Source organism: Pelodiscus sinensis, chromosome 31, assembly GCF_052426305.1.
Source record: "Pelodiscus sinensis isolate ZL-2025 chromosome 31, ASM5242630v1, whole genome shotgun sequence".
Taxonomy (NCBI): domain Eukaryota; kingdom Metazoa; phylum Chordata; order Testudines; family Trionychidae; genus Pelodiscus; species Pelodiscus sinensis.
This window is the reverse complement of record NC_143082.1, coordinates 12,248,738-12,271,647: the sequence shown is the minus strand read 5'-3', so window position 1 is coordinate 12,271,647 and position 22,910 is coordinate 12,248,738. Positions and strand designations below refer to the sequence as shown.

The following is a 22,910-nucleotide window of genomic DNA, read 5'->3' as shown; positions in this document are numbered from 1 at the left end:
CCAATGCTCCAGCCAGCCTCTGGCAGAAAGGCAGAGAACTACTTCAGGGAATTCTCACCCAGCTCTGTTCAGTGCCCCTCGCCCAGAGCCAGGCCTGGGCTCAGACAGGAAACTGCTTTTTCTAAACAGCGTTGGGGGTTCCCTTCATTCCCTTTTGCCTCCATGGCAGGGCACATGCCCAGTCCATTCGGATGGGACAAGGAGGACCAGGGCAGGGAAGTGAAAGTCTCAGCTGTTCCCCCACTTGTGCCTGTCACAAATCTACAGCCCAGGGGCTCGGGGTTTAGAAACAAGTCCTTTGCTACCCTCATCTGACCCCCTCGGGCAAATGCAAGCCAGAGCCAGGAGGGAGAGCAGGCCCTCTCCGTGTCAGAGGAGCCAACTCCTCCTCCCCCCCCCACCCCCAACCAGCTAGTGAGACAAAAGAAAACAGCAGCTTCACTTAATACACTGATTTTGTTTTACTTACATTAAATACATTGGTAAATCAGCAGTTGAATTCTGTTACCATGATTGTTATTTTAAATGCAATGTAGCTTTCTTAAAGCAGAAAAAAAAAAAGATTGATCAGAAAAAGATGCAAGCTGGGGGGAGGGGGCTTTTGAAAGCTGCAGTGTCCCAATTTGGTCCAGGGATTTAGTCAGAAAACACTCCATGGAAGAGAGGGTTATGGACACTGGTGAAGGCAGGGGACTCTGGGCGCCAGCTTTGCCAGAAGCCAGTGGGGCGGATGCTGCATGAAGAGCAGTGTTTGCTGGACAGGGAAGCAGAGGGGTGTAGACAGAAAAAGTTTTCACCAAGGACAGAGCCCCCCATGGACAAGTGAAGCCTGAAATCTGCAGCGGCGTCCCTTGGATTAGTGGCAGGGGGAGTTGTCACATCACTGTAGGGATTGGAGAAGAGATTTGAACACCCATGAGGCAACGCCACACTTCAGCCCTCCCAAAGTTGTCCTGGCCTAAGAAAAGCCCCCTCCCTCAGTCCCCCAAGTCAGTGGGCGGGTAGAGGGCCCTGAAGAAGCTAGCTCAGCCTCCCAGCCACATCCTGATCACTTTCCCACCCCTTTTGGGCAGAGCCTGGGGCTTCCCCTGCCTAGCTGTTTCTCTATTTTGACTCTGCTTGTCCCAGACAAAACTAGATGAAGACAGGGCCTGCTTCCACATACAGGAGGGTTCGGCTGGTGCTAAGGGTATCGCATCCCCCTTTTTGGAGCACTCGACCGGGGAAGAAATCTCTTCAAAGCCACCTCCACAGCAGACACCCAGGCCAGTGTCTTAGACCTGCTCTCCCCAGCACACAGGGGACACCGGATTTTAAAAATATGATTGAAGCGGTGAAAGGAGCCAGGACGGACAGCGCCCGAGGCTGTTTATGCAGAGGACAGGTGCAGGGGTTAGGAGAATCCCTTGGCCCGTGTGCTGTGCCCCTGCTCTGGGAGATGTCCACAAGAGGCACTGTTCAGCCTCCAAGCCACCCAAGGAAAGCCATCAGCTTGCACCAACTGTAGGGATGATTCTCGGCAGGTCACTACACACCCAAGGGGGACTCAGGTCAGTTCAGAGCCAGAGCCAAGGGACTCCGTTTCTCCCCACATCTGGGCAGGGCATCAGGACTGCTCTGCTGTCTGCACATTCAGCCACAGGGGGGAGCAACTGCCTGGGCAAACCCCAGTAAGACAGAGCTGCTCCGAGCAGGACCCTCCTAACAAAATTACAGGGCACTGCTCTGATCCACAGGGGATCAGCTATTACAGAAGTGGCACCGTCGGCATCCCATGCAGCCCACCGGGACCAAGCGCTATTTACAGCCAAAACAACAAATGCTGCTACTTTGCAAGTGAGAGCTTGTCTTCCCAATGAGCCCTCAGCCGAGTTGGTTACACTGCATAGACAGGGACTGTGTGCAACAGGGTGGGTGCCTGTGACTGGTCAACGTAGCCAGCTGGGGATGGCCTTGGATCAGAGAAGCAAAAGACGCTCCGTGTGAGCACATGACAACCTGAGTGCGTGGAGAGGACACAGACTGGATGGTGCTCCGATGCCAAGACAACCTGCAAGGGGAACGGACAGGCCTCTAGGTAACCAGCATGTTTCTTTTCCAAGGGGAGGGGTTGCATTGTTGCTGGTGTCCCAGAGTGGGTAGGAGACCCTCCCCCCACTTCGCCCAAATTCTAGCCCATGTAAGACTCACAATGGAGCAGGCTCCAGCCTGGGGAAGGGGAGGTACAGAACACAGCCACTCCACTGAGGACCAGGAAGGCAGGCAGGTCCTCTACCCCTGAATGGCCTCTCATTCTCCTTCACCTCCTGTGTAACAGAAACTCCTGCTCCCATGTCCCTCCAGGAGCTCCCTAGATCCTTGGCTCGGTGCGCTCCTCACCCCTACTACAGGCAAAGAGCAGTCATCCCTGCTCAGTGACCGTCTTATGTCCTGTCCATTCTGAAGAGATCCTGGTCAGTCACTTGGGTCCAAAGGGCAAAGTAACAGACAAAGCAAGCCCAGTTTCCCTGCACGGAGCTCTGCAGCTTACATGACAGGAATAGCCTAGAGCCCAGGAAAAAAAAAAAAAACAAAAAAAACCCACACACAACACACTTTGGTGGGTTCCTCAAACCGAGAGCTTCTTAACAGAGGGAGCAAGCAGAAATCAGTAGATCCCTGCCTCCCAACGAGGCTCATGAGCCTTCCAGATAGCATCAACTGCACACAGCCCAATGCGAGCTTAGCCCAACTGGACAGATCGGAGATTAAAGTGCAAACCAGAGAACTCGCACGGCTGGTGAGAGGGGAGGAATAAACCCACAGCTCCGAGAGGACAGGAGCTTGAGGTGCGTGTCATTGCAAAATGCCAGCCGCAGCAGGAACTTTGGGGTACAGACCCTCCCCCCCACAAGGTCAGTACTAACAAAACCATCTGCCACACAGCAGTAGAACCTGCCCAGCACATGATGCTAAGTGCATCGGCCTGGTGTGACCAAGATCAATGGGATTACTTAGACTTATGGGACAGTATTTATACCTTATATTCATAGCGGCACAGTTCATGATTCTATTCATGCTACTGAGACTCAGTGGCACTTAGGGTCACCATCTATGTTCGTTTCACAGCGATCAACACTTGCAAAAAATCAGAATCCTGCTGCATCACAGGATCCCAACCCCTTGATCTCCTCCTCCCTCCCCCCAATCACTTCTGATCCCTTGACAAGAAGGCCACCCAGGAAGAAATTAAGGACACTGCAGCCCCTCCCCCACCCCCAACACTGAAACAGATGAAAAAACAGGAGAAAGAGTAAACCCACAAAAAGACACCCTCAGAAAACGGTGTTTTCTGTAGGTCCCCATTCAACTTAGTCTTCACAAAATAAACCTACAAGGATTAAATTCCCACCTCCTTTGGACCCCTCCCCCCAGCATTAAAAAAGGGAGAAGGGGACAGATGTTATGGGACAGAGAAGAGATTTACCAAAGCAAAGAGGAAGCAGGTAGGAAGGGAGGAATTATTCGGGAGATTGGGAATCAATCAGAATTAGGTAGCTATTTGCACCTATAATACAAAGTGAAGAGTTTGTTTTTTGGAAGTTAAGTCCCCGGTCGATCTATTTCCACGGTCACTGGAGTGGTGGTAACAGATGTCTGGTGGTGGTTCTGAAGCATTAAAAAGTGCAGTTAGAGCTCTGGGGAGGGATTCGGTTCAGACGGGTTTCGGTGTGCCGTTGTTAGGGGAGGCGAAGTGTGGTGGGCAGGGGTGGGAATGGAGGTTATATCTTAGCTCTTCCTCTCGCGCTGGCCTCTCTCGAAAGCCACCCTTTAGTTGCTACAACACTGGCCCTTGTTCTGCTGGGTCTGCTCATGAAGGTCCACACCTCGGTTTCTTCCTGCCGCGCCACTCGTGCTCTGGGGCTCGCTCTTTGGCAGCTTCTTGGCTGGAGGAAGGGAAACAGAAGAGTGAGCAATGCCAAAGGAGTGGGAAGAGTGACAGCTCCCGGCCTCTTCAGACCCCTGGGGAGCAATGTTCCTTCTAAATGTTTCCATCCGTGTGTGGAATAAATTTTGTTATGTACACCAAGGCATGCACATAAGTGCACCACCCAGAGCGAAAACATGCTGCCGGTCACGGGCACTTCGGCGCTCTGCTAATCAGCTGGGCGGCATCTGACTCTCTCCTGGGTGGCTGCCCAAGCGCTCAGCTTACAGGGAACACCACTGGGGACACAAGGACAGCACTGGCCACCTTCTGCCTTGGGTGGTTCTCACCTGGGCCCATTTTGGAGGCTCAAATTTGGATTTCAGAGACATTTCCCAGCTGCCCCCACTCTCCAGCACAAGTGTGCTCTGTGGGGAACTCAGCTCTTGCCCATCTGCATCCTCTCAAGGCCAGGGCCAAAGAACTGGCTGGAGCCGCTCCCTAGCCCTTCAGAGCTCTCACGCAGTTTGTGTTGTGCAGCCTGTCGTGACCAGCTCCATCTAGGCCAGAAGGAGCCAACTGAGCTCCCCCCAGGGCGGAGAAGGGAGTTTACAGGGCGTGTAGGGAACATCCCAGGCAACGCAGCAGCTCCAGTGGCTACTGTCTTCACAGATGGATTTAAAGCCACTGAAGACGGTGGTGCTAAAAGTCAGAATTAAGGTGGCCCTGGAGATGCGAGAAGTAGCCCAGGGTCCAGCAGGCTCCACGATCAAGTAAGGACACAGGTGGTGTCCAAGGACTAACTGCAAAGGTGAGCTGGGCACTTCCTGGCTGGCTCGCTCCGAGCCTTGCCCACTGCCTGCACCAATGCTGCTCCAGCTCAAGCAGCAAGCACATGCCGCGTCCACAGGCTCTGCCACCAGATCACTGCCGGCTTCCCTAAGGAATCGTCAGCAGTACAGCCCTTCCCCGAGACATGCTCAGTGGCATGGGAGCCCTGTGGGCCTTTTCAGCTCAGTGTCCTGTGGTGCTGGCGCAGGCCAGGACGGAGGCCTGACCATGGGGCTCTGGGCCTCCACAGCGACTGCACAGATCAACCTCTCTGCAGAGCTCAAGTGGGAACTGCCTCCTGTAGCCACGTGGTGTGGAGCTGGTACCCCGTCTGCTACAGTGGGGCTGGTGCCATGCAGCCCTGAGGCCTTACCTATCGCCAGGAAGAGATCGTTAACATTCATCGCTGTCTTGGCCGACGTCTCCATGAACAATAGGCTGTTGTCATCTGCGTAGGCTTGTGCCTCCTGTAACAGAGATGCAACCAAAATGAGGACAGGTCTAGAAAACATGACCCGTGAGGGACGGTTGAGAGAACAGGGTTTGTTTAATCTGAAAGAGACAGGGGTGACATGGTAACAGCTTTCAAGTACAGTAATTCCTCATTTAACACGTGCCCGCTTAACACGTTTTCGCGATAGCACGATTTTTTTTTTAGGGAATGTTTTTGGAATTACATGACCATCCCCAGAATAACACGATTTCCCCAGCCGGCCCATTGCCGGTGGCTGTGCAGGGCTTCCCCTACCTCCCTGCAAAGCGGCAGAGGGTTCGCCACTCACTGTGACGTTCCCCAGCGACCCCCCCTCCCCTCGCCGGATGTAGTGCAGGTCCCAGCAGACCCATCTCAGGGGCATACTCCCAACCTAATCCCCCTCACCTCTCCTTCCCCAGAGCCAGATACCTCCCGTCCCTGCAGTAACCCAGTCCCCTTTCTCCTCCAACCTTATGTCCCGGTCCCAACGGACACCACCGCTTGAAATGCAAGCCCCACCTTTTCCATTATTTTCAATGGGAAAATTGACCCTGCATAAGACGTTTTCACTTAACTTGATCATTTTCTGAAACATATCAATAGTGTTAAATGAGGAATAACTGTACCTAAAAGGGTGTTACAAGGAGGAGGAAGAAAACTTTTTCTCCTTGGCCTCTGATGACAGGACAAGCAGCAATGGGCTTAAATAGCAGCAAGGGAGGTTTAGGCTGGACATCAGGAAAAGCTTCCTCACTGTCAGGGTAGTCAGACACTGGAATAAATTGCCTGGGGAGGTTGTGGAGTTCCATCATTGGAGATGTTTAAGAGCAGTTTAGACAGACACCTGTCAGGGATGGTCTAGATTAGTGTTTCTGAAAGCACTTTGAGAAACACAGTAACTGGCTGCCCTGGTTTTTCTACTGGCACCGCGGCCAAGGAGCCTTGTAGGTCCCATTGGCTCCGTTTTGCTCTTTGTAGCCAAGCAGAGCCACAGGAAATAGCGTGGGCTGGCTCACACCGCTCCCCTCGGCTGCAAAGGATGAAATGGCGCCAATGGGAGCCGCGAGGCTCTTTGCCCGCAGCGCCAGTAAATTAATAAACCGGGGCGGCCAGTTCATGTGTTTCCCAAAGTTGTTTCGCGAAGCACTGGTCTAGATGGGGCTTGGAGGTTCCTTCCAGTTCTACAAGTGTAAGTTCCACCATTCAGGGAGGTTCACACCTGGAAGGTGAGAGAAGGGTGAGCGATGGCCAAACTCACCAATGACACCCTTTCACAATCATCCAGAATCCTGTGGCCACACAAGAGGCCTAGGTCCTCTGCTATGGAGCTAAGCCAGCAGCTCCAGAGATGGACCATTAATCTCCACTGGACTGGAGACAGGACGCAGCAAACTAGTCTTAAGGAGGCACGGAGAGGTTGCAGCAGAGAGAGAGAGAGAGACAGAGAGAGAGAGAGAGGACACTGCTCAGGCTTCGCAGGGGCTCAGCTGTGCTAAACAGGCCTGGCTAGCTACCCTTTGACCAGCAGGAACGTATCCTGCTGGCAAGACGGAAGCAGTGACCCATCTCGAGGCACAGGGTGGAGACACCTCTGTGCTGGTCAGAGTAGCATTTGTCCAAGAGCTGCTTGCTGGCTGACCCCTGGCCAGAGCTGACAGACTTCCCAGCTGCTGTAGCAAGATAGCAAGAGGGTTTCAAAGGCCAGGAGCAGCAGTCAGGCAGCGCTGGGGGCTGGGAAGGCTCTACCAAGGCTATCAATGCTGGCTACTCACTTCATATTCTACCATGCGCTTGTTGGCAAGGTCGGCCTTGTTGCCCGCTAGGGCTATGACAATGTTGGGGCTCGCTTGCCGCTGCAGCTCTTTCACCCATGTCTTCGCTCGGGCAAACGTTTCCTGGAAGGAAAGGCAAGAGACAGGAGCTTCAAGTCAGTGCCTTGCCTGATGCCGTGCCCTTAGCGGTCAAGGCAGACACAGAACCCAGGCTTCCCAGATCCTTGCCTCAGCCGAGAGACCATCCTTCCTCCTGGAGCACAACAGTTTCATCCGCCGCCCCGCCCCGCCCCCCCCCCCCCCCCCCACGCTCCCGGCACCGGAAAGCAAAGGGAGAAAGCCAAATGTACCTGGTTGGTGATGTCATAGACCACAATGGCAGCTTGGGCCCCCCGATAATACATGGGGGCCAGACTGTGATATCTCTCCTGGCCGGCTGTGTCCCAGATCTCAAACTTTACTGTGGTGTCATCCAGGCAGACAGACTGTGTGAGAAACGCCGCTGTTGAGAGGAAAGGAGACAGTGGGATAGTAGCACTCGGCTCAGAGCCGTGCAGAGCGCACCCCTGCCCTGAAGAGCTGTCAATCTAAGACGATTGACAGGCAAAGCCTGGGGAGGGAGCAGTGACTCACTCAAGGGCACAAAGCCAGGTCTCTAGGACCCTAGACTCTGAGCCAGCTGCCTCTCTAGGTGTAGGTCACACAGCAGCAGGTTAATCCTTTCAAGTTGGACCTTAACATTCACCTGCTACTGCTGAAGTCCTGCTGCTGTGCACCAGCTGCATGCTTCTTGGGAGATCAAGCAGCCAACCACAACCAAGAACCAGTCCTGTGTTGGGGAGGAACTGGGGCTCGTGGCTGCATTAAGGAGTTGGACAGACAGCTTCTCCCAACCCCCCGTGCGGGGCGGGGACAGCCAGATCCAAACTGGAGCAGCGTTTGTGCTCAGGCAGGGCAATACATCTCCGTGCGGGATGCAACACAAGTCCGTGCAGGACACCATGACCTCCTTTTTCAAAAGAGACTAGCAGCACATTAAAGGGGGCTTGGTTTGCAGAAGGGTGCACTATCCTTTAGGGTTAAGTTGGGGGCCCAAAGTCCTCTGGACGGCAAGCCTTCAAGAGCCTGGTTCCATTCCCTGCAGCTCTTAGGGCCAGAGTAATGAGGGGTGGGGGTGGGGTCTCTGCATCCCCCTTCAAAAAAAGGCTTTGCCCGTGACTTTCAAACCTAACTGACCCTTGAGTCCCTCTTGCAAAGGGAGAAAAAAAGGACACAGTGGGGTGGTATTTGGCCCACAGCAGAACCCACGTGTCTGGGCTCCCAGTTCCATGCACTAATCGGTGCCTATGGATTTGTATGGCACCATGAGGCACTATTGTTGTCCCCCACCATGCTAGGGGAAGACAGGTGGAGAGAAAGCAAATGCATTAAGAAGTTTCTACACCAGCCAAGACTCAGCGTGGTGGAGGTGAGCAACCCAAGAGTCAAACCACTGCTGGGCGCTGAAGGAGTCACAAATACGTCTCCTGGGGGATTCACCCCTGTGATGACTCAGCCCTCCTCTTTTACAGGTCTCCGAGCTCTCAATGAAAAGGGGGGGGGGGGGCTATGAAGGTTTCCACATTATGGATGGGGCAATGGGAGGCACAGAGGGGACAGGGACTCGCATGTGGTCTGTGGCAAAGCCAGGAACAGAACTCAGGTCTCAACTCCTGCTTCAGTGCTCTAGCCATGCCGCTGCACCACCAGTTCTACGGATGTGCCACTTATGAATCCAAGAGGCATCTGGCCGTCTTGCCTCAGCCAGGATCCGAGAATTGGCTACACCACCGTCACACGCACTATGAGGTTCCTCCAGGAGCGCCAGCGAGTCACTGGGAGGCTGCAGGTAGCTCTGGAAGGAGCATGAATTCAGCAACATTTAGCCCCATGCTTTGGGCCCCTCTGAAGGCTGCCCACAGGGATAACAGGCCAGAAGTGACCAGCCCCAGCGGCGGGTGCCCCGGTGGGGAGCAAGGGAAGCCAGGAGCTCCAGACAACCCGGGGAAGTCTATGTTTACCCGACATGCGCTCCCCCATGGTTCTTGGCGTTCACTTACCCCCAATGGTGCTCTCCTGGTACTCGTGAAACTGACCCTTGACGAAGCGCAGCACCAGACTGGACTTTCCCACCGCAGACTCGCCCAGCAGCACTAGCTTAAACTGACAGATTTTACTAGCTTGGGACTGACCATTCGGCCTGGCAGCTCCTCTGCTGGTCATGGCCTGGATTCTGGTCACACCCTGCGCCCCAGCGGATCGGAGAACCTTTGTGCCACTGACCAGCTCTTGTGAGGGGAGCAGCTGGGTTTGCAGTATCCTACTGGCTCAAGTCTCCTGAAACAGAAAAGGAGGTGAAGAATCAGCAGAGATACAATACTGCGGAGTTCACAGGGCTCCTAGCACTTTGGCCTCAGCCATCAACTCAGCTGAATGGAGCTGCTTTTCACACCACTAGTACAGAAGCAGAGAGCAGTCGGAAGAGGGGCTTATCCCCAATTTATGGGACCAGTAACTGCCTTGAATACCAGACACAGGGGCAAGTGGCACTCTGCTGATCAGCTGGGCGGCATTTGAATTTCTCCTGAGCAGCATAGTGAGGCATAGAACCCCGAAGTCTGACCTGCCCACTAGACCTACTGGGCCAGGCTCCCTTTCCTGCAAAGAGTTCCGATTCCCTGTACACCGAGGCAGAGAGGCCTTTGCTCCCCCAGCCTCACTGGCAGACAAGCTTTAAAAAGTAGAAAGCTGACAAGCAGAAATCAGTCCAAGGAGGGCAAGAAAACGCTGGCTCCTTAGAGCCGAGTGGCCGGTGCACCAGAGCAAGTGAGTCAGCAATCCTAGCAGATGTCTCACTTGCATTCCTGGAGACGTAGCCAACAGCTCCTGGATAGGAGCTCACGCTGAGCCATGTGGTACCGAGGGCTGGGGCGGAAGGGCAGCACCTCTGACCTACTCCAGGAGGAAAGGAGATTCAAGAGCTCTCCGTTACACAGCAACAAGCTCAGGCCCCATTTTGCAACCTGAATACATCTGTTCAGTTTGTTGCAAGTGGCCTGAAATTCCAAATCTGCTTTTCACCTCCCCCCAGCTCTCTGAGGGCAGGACAGAGGGATGGAACTATTTCAGGGTTGCAGTTCTGAAGGGAAATTCCTAAGCAAGGGACACTTTGGTCTGTTTTTGTTTAAGTATTCTGAGATTCCCCACTCTCACGCTATCCCACACAGGGGCTATAGGCAGACCATGTTCTCTTCCCAGCCTCCCTCCTCCCATTTTAAAGCTTTGCTGCAGATCTGTGCAAGAGCCTTTTCACAGGTAAGAGTGAAACTGACAAGACCCTGGTCTCTGTCACATAGCGACTGTCCATAACCAAAGATTCCTTCCCCCACCACAGGCAGTGGGTGAAAAAAACCCAAACAATCAAACCATACGGCTGGGAGTTCTGAGGAGGAACAAATGGGGAGACAGAACGCTGACTCTACATCCGGAGTTATTCTGGTTTAACTGAACCCACTTTTTCAGATAAAACACCAGTGTCTCTCCTGAAAGCTCATACTAGCTGCATGTTTTTTTAGTCTAAGGTGCTGCAGGACCATTCACTGTTTTTAAATTGTGCCAGAGGCTGTGTGAACAGCTTATTACAGTTTAAGTGAAGTCAACTAGGAATAGGTTTAAACTAAACCTAAATAAGCCACTGATACCTGAAGCAGCCAGAGGTTTGCAATAGTTTGACAGGTACGCGTTTAGATGAGGCAGGAGAGTCTAGGTTTGTCTGTATGCAAGTCAGAGTCTAGAAAGCGAGACCTGTTTTAATTCACAGCTGTACAATCAATAATAGAAGATTCTATTTCAAGTGTTGGCCACAAAGGGTATGGGGAAGGGGGTGCTAATTGAAATGGACAGCATCTGAAATAAGCTCCCACACATCTGCGTCCATGCATCAATTTGTGAACTACAGCCTCTTGTCTTGGTTCCAGCATGCCTGTAGCCAATGCCTTCCTTCTGCCAGTAGCTGAGAGTTCAAGCCCCTACGGTTTCTCAGGATTTCAACTAGGAGCCTGCAAGAGGAGTTCCTTTGACCAGACATGAAATGCATTTTAAGAGCTCAAAACACATGCATACTAGTGATGATTTCTTACTGGAATCCCCTTAGAAAGCAATGTAGCCAAACTGTTAATTCAAATAGCTCTGTCTGCTTTGGTACGTTAGTAACCGCAAAAAACACATATCGGGAGCAATGGAAGGCAACAGCATTAAACTCCAGAGTCTGTTTATTTCACCATTTAACGGATTAGTGTTAAGTGAGGCACATCTCAACCCTTTATTTCAGTGAGTTATTACCACCACCAATGAGCCAGGGGGGATTTAGCAAAACATGTGGTTTGCCTACTGGCTGCTGGGATTTGAAGGATGAACTCTTCAAAGCCCATTTCTGGGTTCCACAGTCAGCACCGGTGACTGCTGAGCTGAGTTTCCCAAAGTACAGACAATTGGGCTGGTGGCTTTAGATCTTGACATTTCCCATTCCCCACATGCTTTGATACAAGCAGAGTAAAGGGCAAAAGCTAGCAGAAAATGCTAAGTGTAACTACAGCATTGTGTACAAACCAAATGCTGGGCAGCCCCATACCTCCCAGTTCCATGAAGGTCACCATTTCATGTTTTCTAAAGCAAGAATCCAAGAACAACAGGAAAAGGTTTCAAAGCCCATGATGGCCAAAGCTGCCTGGTAGCAACCCAAGTACTGCGCATTCGGGTTTCCTGGAGCTGAGTTGGCTAAAGACAGGGAAATGCTTCCTTCCACTTTGATGACTTCGTTAACTATGTGAGGGGGAAATGATTAAGCAGTGACCTCATCCATATCCGATGGGAGTTTCTGAGGGAGAGTCCTGCCTGATTCTGGAGAAGCAGCAGTGATTCTGGAAAAACCCAGGCTGCATGGATGCAGGGTTAGAGCTTCAACTGGGCGAGGTCCAGGTTGGGTATTCAGAAAAACTATTTCACTAGGAGAGTGGCGAATCACTGAAATGGGTTACCTAGGGAAGTAGCAGAGTCTCCATCCCTAGAGATTTTAAAGTCTCGGCTTGACAAAGCCCTTGCTGGGTTGATTTAGTTGGGATCAGGCCTGCCTAGGGCAGGAGGTTAGACTCTATGACCTTCTGAGATCTCTTCCAGCTCTATGATTCATATAAGGACAAAGATTTAGACAGAGGGTGAAATATTAGTGAGTAGCAACTACAGTTGGGGCCAGATTTGAAAGTCCTCAGTGCCTCCTCCCACGATGACCCAATCTCCTTTGGATGTCTAGCCTGTGGTAACCACAGAATACTGGGCTTCTCCAACTGAAGACACTCCCATTACTTATCCCAAAGGGTGTATTGCTGGTCACCCCATCATCTCAACCTGCCAATCGCTAGTTAGTTACAGTGACCGGTACTGTGTCTGCTGGCTTAAGCAAGTCCCAAGAGGCTAAACATGAAGGAAACTTCAGAGAAAGAGGGAGTATTTGACAACAGGACCACCTCACTGTAAAACCCATCACCACAGATCCTTAGAGGGGACCTACAAAGGGTGGTTTGTTTGGGGTTTGCTTTTTTTTTTTTTTTTTTTTTTTTAAATGATTTCTCCGGCTATGTCTAGACTGCAGGCTTCTTTCAGAAGAAGCTTTTCCGGAAGAGAACTTCCGAAAAAGAGCATCTACACTGCCAAAGCACATTGAAAAAGCGATTTGCTTTTTCAAAAGATAGCGTCCACACTGAACAGATGCTCTCTCACATTTAAGCTGTGATTACTATGGGCCCCTAGGGCACCTGTGCTTTTTCCCCCCTCTTCTTGCGAAAAAAACTCCCTTTTCCCCATCCACACACGCCTTTTTCTGAAAGAGCTCTTCTGGAAAAAGACTTCTTCCTCGTAGAAAGAGATTTACCAACGTCGGAAACCCCCTCTCTGTTCTTTCGATTTTCTTTCAAAAGAACGCGACTGCAGTGTGAATACAAGTGTGAATACAAGTGAAGTTCTGTTTTTCCAGAAAAAAAACAACCCTGTAGTGTAGACATACCCTCCTTTGAAGGCTCCACAGAAATCAGGAATGTCTCCGGCTTTCCCTCTATGCTGGAGGTCTAAGCTGCAGTGCCCCAGTTGTTCCATCTTAATAAATGATTCTCTCCTCCCCCTGAGACTGTGCAGTAAGTGAAACACGGATGCTGTGACCATTCCAACAAAAAATCCCTTCTCCTCAATTGCTGCAACTTTTCACTTCCTTGTGAGGCTCTGAATTCATTAGTTCCCCAAAGCACCAGAGCTTTCCCGGAGAGGTGGCTAGGAGAGCCTAATCTAGGGACACTTTTCAGCTCCTAAGTTTATCTGAGCTTGTTTCAGCATCTTTGTGCTTAAGTGCCTACTAAATTGGTACCAGATAAAAGTTGTCCTCTCTCAACCACAGGGCCTTCCAGCCCCAGGCTCTCAAAGCCCTTCACCAGCTTATCTGAATGAAGCCTCCAAATACCCCATGAGTAGCATCTCCATTTCAGAGAGGAGGAAGGGAAAGCTCAGACATGAAGTGGCTTTGCCCTGGTCATAAAGCGAGTCTGGCAGAGCTGCAGACAGTCTGACAGCCCTGCATGTCATGCACAAGAACATTCAACCTGCACAATAGCACCTAACAGCTTCTTCGGGTTTTTTCTGTTACTCGGGTTTCCCTCCCACAAGACAACCTTCTTCAAAGCCTTTTGAAGTGAGGTGTGCACACACCTCACAAGAGCAGACAAACCAACACAGGCCATGAAGGCACCCAGTACTACTAGTGCCCAGAGACCACTGCTTGGCATGGGGATGGGAAGCCAAGAGCTATATCCACTCTTCAGACTATAAACTCCTTGGCACAGGGACGGTCTACTCCACTCCGCGGAGTGCCTAACAAGGAGGCCCTGTCCTTGGATGGTCCCTAGCCACCGCTGTTATAAGCACTATTAATACAATCCCAGGATAGATCCAAGAAGTCACCCCCCATCCAATCATAGGAATTCATTCAACTTCCCACTTGTATTTGCTAAATAGAAGCTTCCACCAATAGCAAGAATTAATTTCTTTGAATTGGAACCCTCCTCTGAAGCAAGGGGCTCCTATAGAGGATACAGATGCCTTTATTTAAAAGGCTACGAGGCATTTAGTCCCTCCCTTGCCCCCTCCACTTACTGGCATGAGGTATCAGATCCCTGACAGGCCAAAGCCCGTAGGTTCATTGGCTCTTCAGTCTCCCAGTAAGTCAGTATAACCTCCCGTAGTTTCCTTTGGAGACTTTCAGAGTAATTTTATACCTGCATGGCTGATATTTAGCCTCTGTTAGAATTACAATCTCTGTTAGGAAAGGTACTTGCCGATCAAAGCAAAATGTTTTCAGTAAGCAACTAACAGCCACTGAGCATGAGCCTAAGTGTGGCTTTGATGACCCCCTAGGAATCCCACTTTACTCTGTGTCAGTCACTGACACATCAAAATCCCTCGCTTGCACAAGTTACAATAAAGGTGTCCTAACAGCAGGCAGCGCAGTGCCTGCCTGGCAGCAGACAAGTCAAGCTGTGCTTTGTCTCCACTGCCAATATTAAAGATTCACGAGCCAGTTTCGCGGACCATTTTACCACCACGAGAAGGGGAGCAGGGCTCTTCGACTGGCTGACACCCTGGGCAAGTTCAACTGCTTTTTGGATGGCACAGAGAAAGAATTGGGAAGGAGAGCAACAGAGCCCAGTCCTTGCAAACTCCTTGGCCCTGCTGACAGCACTGAAAGGAGGAACATGCAGCATACGGAGCTAGCTGGACGTCTTCCCTTGGATCGTATCGTTCTCTTTCACTGCACTGACTTCAGTGGGGTCACGGCAGGGATTAACGTGATCCATTGCAGTTCAGTCTTTAGGAGGTTTGAGAGCTGCACTTTGTTTGAGGGCGGTCCTGTTCGGGAGATACTCCCAGGAGGAGTTGCAACAGCCTGTCTGGGTTAACTGCTTTCCTGTTGCCAGCGTTACTTTTCCTATGTCCTAATCACATACAGCATAAGCCACTGCCATCAAATCTGCATGCATGGGGTTAAGTCTGCCATCAGCCCTCTCTTCCCAGCCCTGTGTTATTATCAAGCCAGACAGCAAAGAGCATGCGAGGTTTTAGAGCTGTTGCAAAACTGGATTCTATCCCGACCCGGCAGCGTGCAGGCGTTCCAGATACGAGCCCAGCACAGTCCCTAGTAGTGCCTTCTGCCCATGCAGGATCAGGTTCCTCGCAGGAATGAGAAGATAGAGCAGGGAGCACGGCTCGACTCAGAGATGTTCCTGAAGAGCCCAGGTGACACACAGTGAGATGTAGGATAACAGGAACACAGCCCCCATCTGTTTATTGGTAAGGCTGCAACAGATCTGCCATTTTACCCCATCCAGGTACGAGGCTGCTCAATAGGTATGGGCCTATTTGTGGTTCAGACAAGCCAGGTTTACCTCCACAGCTAGTCTTCAAAGCACTTTCTTGTGGAGGCTGAGGATAAGCTAGTGAGTAAAGAGGCAGGCATCCTCCCCCCGGCGTACAGGTGAGAACTAAGACCAAGAACCACTTGCAAGAGGTGATGGGTTGGAAGGTCTTGTCTACATGGGGTTTGAAGCGAAGGCCACCATTCCTAGGTCCCAGTTCTCACCTCAGCTCCTTCCTCTGCATGTATCCTGGATTGAAACGAAGCGCTGCCAAGCCTCCTCTACCATGCTGGGTTCCAATTACAGTCACCAAACAGAGCTTTAAGAGTCACCGCTGGGATAATTAGCACATTTGTCTCAAGAGAATTTCCCATGTGAAGTCATTCCACACCACTGCTCATTAAATAGGTAATTCACATTGACTCACAGTACTGATATCCGGTGGATCAAGGGCCACCAGTCTTCTTTCTACTCGACGGGTTAGGAATATCCTGTACAACACCCGCAGTCACCCAGGAATGCCCCACTGGCCCCAAATAAATACGACACTGACTCAAAACTTGGGCAGCCACAGAGCTAGGGTCCAGCCCCTCTTGCTCCCACACACAGGTCCATTTCTGTGGGAGGCTGGGGGAGGAGAATCTCCCTTAGCTGTGCAAGGCCTATCCAACCCAGATGAGCAGTAGAAGGCAGTGATACAGAGATGGAATTCACCAGTACAATATAACAATTGCTTTCAGTGGGCATTGGGTGATGTAGCGCTCTAGGGAAGGGTCAAGCAGAACTTTGCAAAGCTGAATAAAACTTCTCATCCCAGGGCAAGCATTAGCTCTGCAGTCACCACCGTTGAGTGTTTGGAGCATGGGTTCCCAAACTGGGGGGCCTGAAGAAATTCCAGGGGGGGCACGAGGCAACCCAGCCACACACCCCAAGTTTTGCTGCTTTTGGGAGGGGGGGGGCGCATGAAGGTTTCTTAAAAATAAAAAAGGGGGCGTGATGCCGAAAAGTTTGGGAACCACTGGTTTGGAGAGTAAGTTTTCATGCCAACCCTAAAAGGCCAGGCCTGCTGAAAGGAGAGTGGGGAGTAAAGGGGGCAACTGCCTCAGGGCCTGGCGATTCAAAACGGTCCGGAGCTCCCCACCACTATTCTTTCAAAAGGGCCCCACTTTTGAATCACCACTGGAACCCCAACATGGCACAGACCGAGTGGCACTGAGGTCTGATGGGCGGGGGGGGGGGGGGGGGAGTGAGGGGCAAAGAGCAAAGCACCGTCTAGGTGGTGCTGAGGGCTGGCTGCCCCAGCCCTGTCCCACCCCTTTCAGGAGCACAAAGCCAACCCCCACACACCTTGCCCAAGGGGCTGGCAATTCTAAGGGACGCGAGGTTTATTAAGGACCCTGCAAGAAAGCTGCCGCTTGTCTCTCTGAACCTGCCGGAGTCTGATTGTTCTCCGTGGCAGTCGCAGATGTAAAACAAAAAGGGGATCTGCTGTCAAGCACAGGCTGTGGCAGAGAGGTATGCACACTGCATGCAGCGGCAGAGAGGTAGGCACACTGCATGCAGCATGGAAAGCTCTGTTCCAAAGCTTGCTAAGGCTCTGGACATGAGACACCCTAGTAAGCCAGGATATTTCCCGCCATGCATCAGGACAGACCCAATAATGGGCCCGCAAGTTGTCTTTAGCAAGAGCATGTATTGATTTCAAATACTCTTTAAACTACAATGAGGGGACTTGAGTTAGTTCCCCTTGCCTCACTGGCTTGGCCCCTAACGTTGCTAAAGGGCTAATAACGACACAGACAGGTTCTAGGCAAGCATGGGGAAGTGACTAACAGGCACTTGTAAGGTTGAATAGGTCCTGACACAAAGGGGCATAAGTGTCCCTGCCTCTTTACAGATGGGCAAGTCACTTCCCCTCTATGCACCTCTATTTCCCCAGCAGCTCCCGAGAGTCCTAGCTCCTTTGCCATTAACCATGCAGAGTCTCTTCCTTTCCCTCCGTAAGAAGTCAGAAAAGCTCACATAGGAGCTAGGCCTGTCAAACATTACTAAGCACAGGGAGGAAGCACTGCCACGTGAAGCCATTTAGAACACAAAATATTTCTGAGACTGCGTTGAAGAGGAGGAGGAAATTGAGGCAGGGATAGAGTAGAATGCATCAGTGACTAGGGATGCGAATGACTAGTTGACTATCCAGTAAGCAAATGCTTATTGGATAGTCGACTAGTCACTTCCCCTTCTGCCCTTGCTGCCTCTATTAGAAAGAGGCTGCGGGCGGCGGGGGGGGGGGGGGGGGGGGGGGCAGGAGGGGGGTCTGCTTCAAGGCAGCAGCGCCACATGGAGCCTGGAGCCAACCCTGGGCTCTATGCAATGCTGCCACTTTGAAATGCCACATGCAGCCTGGGGTCAGATGGGGAGCCCCCAGCTGGCCCGGTGATCCCAGACCCAGCATGAGTCAGAACTTTTCAACACTACGAAGAGCAGGGAGCCAGTGGGGAGCTGCTTGAGTCCCCTGCTGGCCCCGTGCTCCCCACAGCACTTTCACCTTTCAAGAGTAGCAACAGCCCTGGGGGTGGAGGTGCCCTTATCGACTATTCAATTAGCCAATTAATCTAAATTTAACATCCCTACCAGTTGACCCTTATAGATTTCAGCACTGGGAGGGGTGAGCCCACTTGGCTCCTGCAAGAGCAGAAGATCCGCTTCCCCCATCACACTTAGAGGAAGTTGTTCGCTTTGTAAGCGAGGAAAATGGAAATAGCTGGGGCAAGGCATAGGGGAGGCAAGTTCTGCCTGAATATCAGGACAGGCTTCACAAGAGCCGGGGAGATCTGCCAGAGGATGGAACAGTCCCCCAGGGTGTCTCTACTAGGGATGTGGAAGCTTAACCAGTTAACTGGCGGGGCTGGAGCAGTTCCTCACCTGCTGCAGGCAGGGGGCTACTCCTACCCCATGGGGGCCTGCCACATACAGGGGCTGCTCCAGCACAGGCCCTGCCTGCAGCTGACCTGGGTGTTTTGTAGGCAGCTGTTCCGACCAGGATGCTAGAGCAGCCCCTGCTTGTAGCAGAGGGGGCGGGGGGGGGGGGGGGGAGAGAGAGAAAGGGGCTGATCTAGCTGTGCTGGAGCACCCCCCCCCCCCACTAGCTCCCTTTAGTGGGTTAACTGGTTACCCAATAGGTTTAACTAGTTAGCCAATTAAACAGGATTTTACATCCTTAGTGTCTACACTGCAATTAATCCCAGGGTTTGAACTCAGGTTCAAGCTTAACCCTTGCTTCCCTTTACTCCCAACCCAGGATCCAGAAGGTGTGGAGGGTCCAAGACTGAATCAAGTCCAGACTAGAGATGTTAAATATCAGTTAACTGAATAGCCGATTAACCTCATGAATTCTTATCGATTAGTCGATTATTCTATAGTCCCCAGGCAGCCCCTGTCCGGGGGAAGGGGTCTGAGCTCCCAGACCCAGCATGAGCCAGAACTGAGCCGGGGTACCTGCCCACCTGGCTCCCAATACACTTTAAATGCAGAGCCATAAGGGAGGGGGGGGAGAAGAGGTAGGTCTAGGACCCAGTGTGAGCCAGGACTGAGCTGGACTGCTGGCCAGCCTGCTAAAAAATTTACTGGGGGGTGGGGGAGAAGAATGCCTGTAGTCTACAGCAGTGGTTCTCGAACTTTTTGGGCTCCAGAGCCCTTTACATGCATAAAAATTTATGTGGAGCCCCAACGGTCCACTGATTGTATGTGCTGTACCTATCAAGGTTTCCAGTTTGTCAGCCTGGCGGAACCCCTGGAGATGTCTCGCAGGGCCCTGGGGCTCCGCAGAGCACAGTTTGAGAAACACTGGCCTACAGCATTAACCTATAAGCTTTCGCTTATCAGTTAATCAACTAGACTATTACATCCCTAGCTTAGACCCCGGGCTCAAGCCTTATTGCTTTGCAGGGTAGGTGCAGCCGATGCTCTCCCTTTATCACAGTGTAGATGTATCAAGTCTCAGAGCCTGCATCAACTGACTCAGGCTCCTGAGGCTCAGGCTCCAGAGCTAAAAAGCTGCAAGCTGGGGCTAGAGTCCACACTGTGAGACCAACCCCTCACACCACAGAGATTTTAATCACAATACAGATGTACCAAGGGGGCCCACAATCCCACATGCTGACTTTTTGTCCTCTGGACAATCACTTCTCCCACACTGTACCACAACCTATGGGCTAGAATGGCCACTCTTTGGGAGGGTGTTAGAAGTCTGGGATATAGGCAGTTGGCCTTGGGCCTGCCAAGTGAAACAGACTCTGGAGCTCCAACATTCTACCATTCCTAACCTGGAGTTAAAATGGGTATAAACACTGAAACCTTAGGTTAACAATCCTAAAGCCTGCTAATTCCAGTTCTACTTACTCCCAGAGAGAACTAGCAAAAGCACCATTAGTTCAGGAGATTTCAAACTAGACTGTATAAAGAAGAGACTGAAGGTAGAAATTAGATACTCATATAGCATGGACTTGAGGAGCTACAAGGCCTCCCCAACTTCCTCCTTTTCTTAAAGGACAGGCAAATGCTCAAGCATCCAATTTGACAGTCACAATTAACAAAAGCAAACTGCACTGAGGCCACCCCAGAAGGAAGAAGAACTAGCCTAAATACCAGGAGCCCTTGAGGCACTAGTGCCCTGGAAATAAACATTCAATCACTAACCTCACACTAATATGTCATCAGTGTAACCTCTACTTATGTTTGGTGAGGTCCATAGGATTCCAGCTGAGACACTAACACACAGTCCGGAGTGGATTCTGGCAATCAGCCCCCTTGATATGATCAATCCATGAGGCAACCTGATAATGTATGGTACACCAGGTTAACCCCTCTATCCAGCCCCCCTGTTTAGAAGAGAAGGTCTCTTTTTGCTCCCTTCAGCAAAAGAAATATTTATCACTTTGTCCCTCTGAGATCTCCTGTTGCAATGCATTTTTAATGGAGTTAAATTGTAAGAAGAAGATCAGAAGCACCTCAGGGCTGAAGGAGTGTATCCGTGAATTTCTAATATGCCTGTCTTCACACTACCAGGGGCTAATTACAAGGATTAGTGGAACCATCAGCAATGCCCCACCAGGAGCATGTTGGAGGCTGAGTCAGGCAGACCAGCCCTGGACATTAAATACACACTATGGGGTTCTCCTTGCACAGGTTTGCTCACCAGAACTAAACTACAACGAGGCCCCGTTTTCCCTCCACAAGCGTCTCTACTGTTCAATAGTAATAGAAATGTAGCATGTTAGTCTGGTGTAGCTGAAGCAAAATACAGGACTATGTAGCACTTTAAAAGACTAACAAGATGGTTTATTAGATGATGAGCTTTCGTGGGCCAGACCCACTTCCTCAGATCAAGTGTCTCTACTGTTAAGGGTTATAAGCTGCTGGCGCATGTGGCGGGCTGACCAGGGGGAGGAGAGAGAAGCATCGGTGCTGTATTATCCCCGCGCTTCTGATAAAAAAAACCTCCACATTAATAACAGGGGCAGATATGAGGGCCCAGCATGAACTGGGACAGGAGCATTCAGGTCCCAAGCAGTGGGGGAGACGGGACGGAACCAGCGCAACCCACCTCTGCAGCGTCTAGGGAGCACGGGCAGGGAGCAGGAGCACAGGGAGCTCGACAAGCCCAAGCCAGGAGGGAACAAAGATGCAGACCCCCCCCCCCCCACAGGGAGACACGCCCTGACTCCCACCCCCACGGGGCAGCCGTCCAGCCCATCCCCCCCCCCCCACACCCAGGGCAGCCTGAGGCTCTTGCTACCGCCAGGAACAGTCTTGCCCCCCCACTTCCTCCTAGCAACGGCCCCCCCCCCCCAACCTGCCCCACCCCCACCCCGCCAGGCCAAGGCCCCGCCCCTCCCCCCCAAGCCTCAGGGGCCTTTCGCCTCCCCTCCCCCCACGGGGCAGCTACATCCCCCGCCACAGGCCCGGCCCTTCCCCCACTCGGCGCGACCGGGGCCTAGCCGAGGCGCCCGGCCCCTCCCCCCGGCCAGCGCGCGCCCACCCGGTACCTGAGGCGGCTCCAGCGCAATCTCCCCCCGCCGCGGGCCCTAAAGTGTCGAACACACAAACAGCTGCTCTCAACCAAACCCTCCTCTGGTGGGCGGGGTGAAGCGGCGGCTGGTCCAATCCGCGCCGGGCAGCAGGCGAGCGGGCACGCCTCCGACAGGCAACGCGCCCAATCACCGCTCCAGAAAAGGCATCGCCGGGCCACTCTCTCAGATTCACCAATAGGGACTCAGAATTGGCCGGACAGGCGCACAATGTAGCCAATGGAGACGGGAGAAACATGGAACTTCACGAACCAATAAACTGGAGAAACGTCACGGTAGGGCTGGCTCTTATATTAGCTGACGGTTCCTGAGACCAATGAAACAGCAGTAGTTCCGGAGGCTGCGGCAACAACAAATAAGGTGACCTAAAGGGGCGGCACTTTCCAGCTCCACCGTCCAATCAGAATCCGGAATCCCGTCCCTACTTTTCAATCACAGGGCAGACGGGCTCCATCTCTACCAATCACAGACCAGAATGCTATGATTGACAAGCACCCCGCGGGCGTCGGTTAACTCCCCCCATCCAACCGAGCAAACGACGGCCCGCCTCCCCGCTAGCCAATCAGAAACGAGTTCGCGGATGATTGGCAAAGCGAGAAGGCGGGTGTAGGCGCGGAGGCCCCTGGGAATCTGACCTTTCACCTTATCATAACCCTTCCCTTAGCTTAATTGAGCTAAAAATAGGCAGAGGGTCTGGGGGGTGGTCTCAGAATCTGGGGGGCGGGGCCATGAGATACCTAGGGGGCGGAGCCAGGGTTAGAAAAGGGGGCTGACTGTGGGGCCTACAAGAGGGCGGGGCCTAAGATTAGGGGAGGGGCCTAATATTAGGGGCGGGGCCTGAGGGCCCAGCCCCCTAAAGGCAGGGCTGGGCCTGTGGCCCAGGGACAATGACCCATGGCAGGGGCTAGGTTCAGGCATGGAGGGCTGAGCATGGGCAGGGAGCCAGCAGCCGTGCAGGGCAGGCCAAGCATGGCCCATCACGCCTGTGGGGCACCGGGCACTGCGGGGCCACGAGTCTAACAGGTGGTTACTGTGACTCCCACCAGCACCACTGTGACCCAGGAGAGGGCCTGAGCCTGTCTTGCCAGTCCCCCCCCTCCCCCCCAGTTATTGGCAGAGCTGCTATCCCAGTCAGCCCTCCCCACCCCCAACTGCACCAGGTGCTGTACAAACACACTCAAAAGCTAACCCGTGCCTGCCCCCCCCCCCCAGAGCTCACACTTCAGTGAATACAGCAGCTGCTATTGCAGATAGGAGGGCAGGCTGTGGGTGAGGACTGAGGATCACAGGGCTGGCATAACAGGAGGGCTGCCCATCCCAATATGGCCGGAGCTACTAAGGGGAGCT

The 22,910-nt window shown here is 52.4% G+C and overlaps 1 protein-coding gene across 1 annotated transcript; it reads right to left on the bottom strand.

Moving 5' to 3' along the window:
* Window positions 1-437: 437 nt before the first annotated feature.
* RAB5B (RAB5B, member RAS oncogene family) lies at window positions 438-21,677 on the bottom strand. Its single transcript, XM_075901931.2, has 6 exons — window positions 21,522-21,677; window positions 9,085-9,361; window positions 7,336-7,487; window positions 6,986-7,108; window positions 5,112-5,205; window positions 438-3,926 (listed from the first exon to the last, which is right to left on the bottom strand). Exons 2-6 carry the CDS (start codon window positions 9,245-9,247, stop codon window positions 3,811-3,813), a joined length of 648 nt encoding a protein of 215 aa, XP_075758046.1. The 5' UTR covers window positions 9,248-9,361; window positions 21,522-21,677; the 3' UTR covers window positions 438-3,810.
* Window positions 21,678-22,910: the final 1,233 nt, after the last annotated feature.